The 7049-nt window shown below is 52.1% G+C and overlaps 1 protein-coding gene across 1 annotated transcript; it reads right to left on the bottom strand.

Annotated features, from left to right (window-relative positions):
• Nucleotides 1–616: 616 nt before the first annotated feature.
• LOC142827202 (uncharacterized) lies at nucleotides 617–5083 on the bottom strand. Its single transcript, XM_075921415.1, has 2 exons — nucleotides 1357–5083; nucleotides 617–668 (listed from the first exon to the last, which is right to left on the bottom strand). Exons 1-2 carry the CDS (start codon nucleotides 4385–4387, stop codon nucleotides 661–663), a joined length of 3039 nt encoding a protein of 1012 aa, XP_075777530.1. The 5' UTR covers nucleotides 4388–5083; the 3' UTR covers nucleotides 617–660.
• Nucleotides 5084–7049: the final 1966 nt, after the last annotated feature.

The raw sequence follows: 7049 nt of genomic DNA, 5'->3' as shown, positions 1-7049 counted from the left end.
TTCTCCCAGCTCTCACTGGCTAGCCCCAGCAGGTCTCCCTCCGGGGAGCTCCTGCTTCCTCCACAGCCAGTCCCTCACTGGCCCCTCTCCTCCTCTTGAGCAACCTGGGCTTCTCTATATATACACACACAAGCCAGCTGTGCTCCTGCTCGCCCTAACGGGTTCAGCTGGCTTCTCTCAGCCATGCATGCATTCCTGGATCTTTGCCAGCTGGGTTCTCCCCTGCCCTAATAGGTTCAGCTGGCTTCTACCAGCCATTCCTGCAGTTCTGGATCTTTGCCAGCTGGGCCCTCTCTAGCCCTAATTAGCTCCCGCTGGCCTCCTCTCTGCTAGCCCCGGCTCCGGGACGGAGTCCGAGTATTAAAGGGCCAGTGCAGGGCCGGCGCCCTGTCACACACCTTCCCCTTCGGACCGAGCTTCCCTTCTTCGGCCGGCCTCCACCCGGCCTCTCCTATGCCCTCCCTCGGGGTCTGGTTTCTCCTCCTGGCCCCACCACCGCCAGGTCTGCCCTCGCTGCCTCAGAGCACGCTCCACAATGTCGGAGTGTGGGCCGGTGCACTCCCCAGAGGGCCACCCCATCAATGTTAGTGTGGGGCGGCAATGCCCCATCGCTCACCCCCTTTTCCAGCACTCCAGCCCTTCCCGCCAGCTCGTTAGTCTCTATGGACCTAGAAAAAAAGTCGGCGTTGTTATGAGCTTTCCCCGGTCTGTGGCAGACCTCAAACTTATATGGTTGTAAGGCCAAATACCACCTCATAATCCTAGGGTTGGTTTCCTTCATTGTCTGCAGCCATCGTAAGGGCGCATGGTCCGTTACTAATGTGAACGTTCCCCCTAGCAGGTAATAGCGCAGGGTCTCTATCGCCCACTTAGCTGCTAGGGCCTCCTTTTCAATCGTGGCATACTGTTGTTCCCGTGGGAGTAATTTTCTACTTAAATACAGGATGGGGTGTTCCTCCCCTTCCTGTTCCTGCGACAGTACAGCTCCGATCCCTCTATCTGACGCATCTGTCTGTACTACAAACGGTTTTGAAAAATCGGGTTGATGGAGAACCGGTGACTGCGTCAGTTGATATTTTAACGTCCTAAACGCATTTTCGCACTGCGGGGTCCACTGGACTCTTTGGGGTCTTGTATTCTGGGTCAGATCTGTCAAGGGTGCTGCAATCGTGGCGAAATGGGGTATAAATCTCCGGTAATATCCGGCTAGACCCAGAAACTGGCGGACTTGCCTTTTTGTGGTGGGGGCTTTATAATCTCGCAGGGCTTGCACCTTGTCCACCTGGGGTTTTATCCTTCCCCGTCCCACCCGGTAGCCTAGGTAGGACACCTCTCTTTGTCCGAAATGGCACTTACTTGGGTTAGCCGTGAGCTTGGCCGTGGCCAGCGCCCCAAGGACCGCCTTCAAATGCCGCAGATGTTCCGTCCAGGTTTCACTAAAAATGACAATGTCATCAATGTATGCGGCCGCATACTCACGGTGTTCCTGTAGTACCCTGTCCATTAGCCTCTGGAACGTCGCTGCCGCCCCATTCAATCCGAAAGGCATGGTGTTGAATTGGAACAGGCCAAAAGGCGTGGCGAACGCAGTCTTGCTCTCTGAGGCGGGTGTCAGGGGAATCTGCCAGTAGCCTTTGGTTAGGTCTAGCGTAGATATGTAGTGGGCCTTGCCCAGCCGCTCCAGCAGTTCGTTTACTCGTGGCATAGGATATGCATCAAATCGCGAGATTGCATTAATCTTCCGAAAGTCTATGCAAAATCGTATAGTGCCGTCGGGTTTAGGCACCAGTACAATGGGGCTACGCCACTCACTCTTAGATTCCCTGATCACCCCCATTTGCAGCATCCGCTGCAGCTCTTCCTGAACTGGTCTCCACATTTTCCGGGGCAGGGGTCGTATGTGGTCCCGGATCTTCTTACCTGGGGTTGTCGCAATGTGGTGACTCATCAAGGGGGTCTTACCCGGTTGTGTGGTTAGGACCTGGTCAAAATCCCGAAGGAGGGAGTTCAGCTCCTTCTGCTGTTCTTCCGTCAGTTCGGCCCCAATGTGCGCTGTCCCTTCTGCCTTCAAGTCGCCTCCCCAGGGTCCTAGTTCCGGTTCGGGTGGCTGTAAGGTAATAAGCATACCCTCTCGGGCGTTCCACTTCTTTAGTAGATTGACGTGATAAATTTGTTTGTCCTTTCGTTTTCCCGATAATTTGATTTCATAATTCACTGGGCCTACCTGCCGTAGAACCTCAAAGGGCCCTTGCCATTTGGCCAACAATTTTGAGTCTGGCGCCGGTAATAGCAGGAGTACCCTGTCCCCCGGTTGGAATGTCCTGGGTTTGGCGCCCCTGTTATAATACTGGGCTTGCTTATTTTGGGCCTGTAGGAGGTTCTCCCTAGCTAGCTCCCCTACGGTCCGGAGTCGCCTTTGCAAGTCCAAGATATAGGGCACTGTACCCGTCACCCTGGAATCCTGTTCCTCCCAGTTCTCCCGCAATAAGTCCAGGATCCCCCGGGGTTGGCGGCCGTAAAGCAACTCAAATGGAGAGAATCCCGTTGAGGCTTGGGGCACCTCTCGTACCGCAAACAACAGTGCCGGTAGTAATAAGTCCCAATCCTTTGGGTCGAGCTCCACAAACCGCCGCAACATACTTTTTAATGTCTTATTGAAACGTTCAACAAGTCCATCTGTTTGCGGGTGGTAAACTGAGGTACGCAAGGTCTTAATGTTTAAGAGGCGGCAAAGCTCCGCCATCAGTTTGGAAGTCACATTGGTCCCTTGGTCAGTTAGTATCTCCCTGGGGAGTCCCACCCGGGAGAATACCTGTACCAATTCACGCGCCAGCGTCGCCGCCAGCGTGTTCTTAAGGGGGACCGCCTCAGGGTATCGGGTGGCATAGTCGATTATGACCAGTATATACTGGTGCCCCCGTCGGGACCTCTCCAGGGGACCTACCAGATCTAAAGCCACCCTGTCAAATGGCACCTCCACCACGGGAAGAGGGACTAAAGGGGCTTTCGGCACTCCTCCCTGAGCCGTCCGTTGGCATTCAGGGCAGGACTCACAGAAGTCTCTGACCTCTTTATAAACCCCCGGCCAAAAGAACCGCTGCATTATGCGTTGTAGGGTCTTCTCTCGCCCCAAATGTCCAGCCCAGGGGTTCGCATGTGCTAGGTCTAGTACCTGCCTCCGATACCGAGCGGGAACCAACAACTGGCTAACCTCTGTCTGCCCGTCGGTCGACCGGGTGATCCGGTATAGTCGATCGGCTCTTACCTCGAATCGCGGTGTTGGTCGAACAGCTGCCCCCGTGCTGGGGTCCCCAGTCTCTCTTGCCCCTTGTTCCCAGGCATGGGTTAAGGAGGGATCTTCCCGTTGGTCTCTCATGAAGTCCTCATCCCCTCCTATTTCCTCCGAACTGAGGATTTTCTCCGGGAACGGTTCCTCCTCGGGACCTTGGGGTGCTCCCCTTTCCCGGCCTTCCGTCCCTGCTGGTGATGGTGGCCCCTGCTTCTCCCAGTCTCGCAGGATGCGTCTGAAACCCGGCCAGTCCCGGCCCAGTAGCACTGGGTACACCAGCTTTGGGGCCAACGCTACCCTGCAGATCACCTCATCTACCCCATCCGACAACCGGACCCAACCCGTGGGGTAGGTGCTAACATCCCCATGGATGCATTGCATTGATATGGATCCCCCGGCCGCCTCCCACTCTGGGACCAGCTCGGATCGTACCATTGTCTGGCTGCACCCCGAATCTACCAGGGCGGTCACTGGCCTCCCCTCTAGCCATACCTGTCGGGTGATCTTTGTCCCGTCCCGCAGTCTTGCCCGTAGGTCAGCAGCCATCACCTGTCCATACGCACCCTCTGTGTGGGGGTCGTACCTTCGCTGGCCGCTTGATGGTCCCCGCCCCTCACGCTGCGGGGTAGGACCCCAGTCTGGGCTCCCTTGCGCGTTGGTTTCGCCCGGGCCCAAACCGCCTTCCGCCCGTCTCCTAGTTTCTCTTACCATCCCGGGTCGGTGGTTCTGAGTCCTTTCCCTGGTGGTTGGTTGCCGCCACCTTCCCCAGGTCCTCTCAGGGCACAGCCTCCGAATGTGGCCCGGCTTCCCGCAGGCCCAACATGTCCGCGCCTCCCCTGTTGTCTTCACAGGGGCTGCTCTCCCTTTATCCCTATTAGCTGGGGGGGGCCTCCTGGCTCCCACCCCGTAGGGACACTCCCTCCTCAGGTGTCCCCTGTGCCCACAGGCAAAACAAGTTCTCAGGCACGGCCCCAGCCCCCAACGCTTGGAGCCTGGTTTGCTATGGAGCTCGAGGTCACCCCTTTGTCGTGGCCTGCTCCCCTTTTCCCAGGGCCCCGCCTGTAGGGCCTCCCAGGCCCTCCAATACTTATTCATCATCCACTTTTTTTTTTTTTTTTTTTTTTTTTCCCAACTCCCCGTTCCAGTCCTGTGGTCTACCGACCACTATTTACTCGCAATAAACCCCTTTTCTGTCAGGGTGGGGTTATACTGCCCGCATTCTCCACCATCCGTCAGGGGGTCCGCACCCCCGTGCGCCTCAGTGCCCCCTGACTGTCTTCATATAGCCCATCTCAGGGCAGAATACAGTCTGTATGGGTTGCTCATCATAGGCACATGGGCTTATCTCCGTGGCCCTGCTTACCTAAGTCAGGCTGCCACCTGTCTCCACGCCCGGGCCTTTCCTTCGACCCCTCATCAGGGTAGCCTTAGCTGGCCTTCTCCCAGCTCTCACTGGCTAGCCCCAGCAGGTCTCCCTCCGGGGAGCTCCTGCTTCCTCCACAGCCAGTCCCTCACTGGCCCCTCTCCTCCTCTTGAGCAACCTGGGCTTCTCTATATATACACACACAAGCCAGCTGTGCTCCTGCTCGCCCTAACGGGTTCAGCTGGCTTCTCTCAGCCATGCATGCATTCCTGGATCTTTGCCAGCTGGGTTCTCCCCTGCCCTAATAGGTTCAGCTGGCTTCTACCAGCCATTCCTGCAGTTCTGGATCTTTGCCAGCTGGGCCCTCTCTAGCCCTAATTAGCTCCCGCTGGCCTCCTCTCTGCTAGCCCCGGCTCCGGGACGGAGTCCGAGTATTAAAGGGCCAGTGCAGGGCCGGCGCCCTGTCACAGCCTTCTGTGACCAAAGTCCCCACCTTGTTCACCATAGCCACTCACTAGGCTTGGCTCCAGTTTACTTGGAGTTTTCTGCTATCCCAGTTCTGGCCACATGGTTCTCCACAGAAGCTTGCTGTTAGAGCTCACGATCAATGAAGCAGGTGTCTGGTGCTCTGGCTTTACATTCTTCAGGCTGGATTCTGGTTTGCTCTTCTCTTCCACTTTTGTCTTACTCCACAAATGCAGACCCAGCTCACATGAAGGATGATCCAAAGACTCTTGACTCTCTAGGACCAGATTAACCATTTTGAGCTCTGGCATCAGACTGTGGCCCATCTTTCCACTCCATCCTGGGACCTTGGCTCCACTTGGCCTCTTCTCTGCCAAGCCCCCACTCATGCTCCACCCACCCTTCCATTTTCTTCTGGTATTGGGAGAGGGCCAACTAAAAAAAACAGAGTTCCACTCAGAGCCGAACAGCACCCTTCTATTTCTAAGGTGCATTCCTGTATAGGAATTTCAGAGTAAATATTTGATCTGCTTAGGTTTAAGTACCCATTCTCCAGAGACTTAATGATGCCCTGTCTCACACACCCCTTCCTTTTTCCTTTTTATCTTTTTCTCCCCCCCTCCAAAGTTCATGATACCATTTACATGTTTTGTTAGTCTATAAATTGCTACCAGACCATTTGTTGTTTTTTTCCTATATAGGATAGTTACAGGGCCCACAACAACTCTGATGTTTTTGGAGTCTTTTAGGAAACAACATTTTAATGGGCTATAATCATTAAATTCATTCTGGACAGTCTCTTAACTTATTCATTTTGAGGTACAGTATAGGAAATGACACAAAATAAATATGCTAAACTGAAACCATTCACTGATGCCTTACCTGTGACCATTGTTAAAAACTGGAAGAGTGCAAACTAAATCTGTTTGGTTATTGCAGATTTTCCAAGCTCTGAATATGGAATAGATTCTTTCCAATCTTCCCTGCTGCTTTGATAGATAAAATACATATGGGAAAATGGATTAGTTTATGAAAAAAACATCAAGCCCTTTCTATAATATTTCATGGATACAGCAGTTGACAGTCCATGTTTGCAATTTGAGAGGATTTAGATTTTGTATATTTTGATAGAAATATAGAAATCCGGAATTCTATGAAAAAGAAAAGATTAATAAATGAGAGGAAATGCTTTAACAGCTTTTCAGTATAACCAATATTTGTTTGGATTTAGAAATATTTTAATTCAAGAGTTTGTATTCTTTGACAGCTGAGTCATACTCTAAGGAGAACTACAGCTGACTGTTTACCAGATGGGAACACTAGAGAATAAGCCTTTTTAAGCTCTCTTTAAAAATACTGCCCTGAGTCCCCATTATGTTGCTCCTTGGCTCTAGGATCTTCAACTTGTATACTATTTTTATCTCTGCACTACTTTATCTAATCTCTTACAATGCTTAAAGATCTTCAGAAGCCATACAGAAATTATAATGCAGTGTAAAAGTATTAATTAGTTTACAAAATGAACAACACAAGAGAAATTGGAATGATGTCCCTAGCCTCTGTTTGTCAAAAGCTGGGAATGAGCAACAGGGTATGGACAACTTCATTGTCTGTTCTGTTCATTCCCTTTGGGGTACCTCTCATTGACCACTGTTGGAAGACAGGATACTGGGCTAGATGGAAATTTGGTCTAACCCAGTATGACCATTCTTCTTATGTTCTTAAATTCAGGCGTTATGAAGTGGTTAAGTACAATCAACTGAATCATCTCAGAGTGGTGGACAAGATAGTTGGGCCTGCTGAATGTTTCCTCAAAAGGGTAGAAGAAGAGTTGCTGAGTTGGGATACCTCACCATTTTAGTTAGCCTTTAGACCACTTTGCTGTAGGTTTATCACTGCTTTCTAGGCACTACATTATCCCTCATCATCCTA

This window comes from Pelodiscus sinensis, chromosome 2 (genome assembly GCF_049634645.1).
Source record: "Pelodiscus sinensis isolate JC-2024 chromosome 2, ASM4963464v1, whole genome shotgun sequence".
In the NCBI taxonomy this organism is placed as follows: domain Eukaryota; kingdom Metazoa; phylum Chordata; order Testudines; family Trionychidae; genus Pelodiscus; species Pelodiscus sinensis.
This window is presented reverse-complemented; position numbering and strand designations above follow the sequence as displayed.

Bases quoted from the DNA above. Each gene is read 5' to 3' on its own strand.
- LOC142827202 (XM_075921415.1), bottom strand. From the start codon at position 4,387: ATGATGAATAAGTATTGGAGGGCCTGGGAGGCCCTACAGGCGGGGCCC.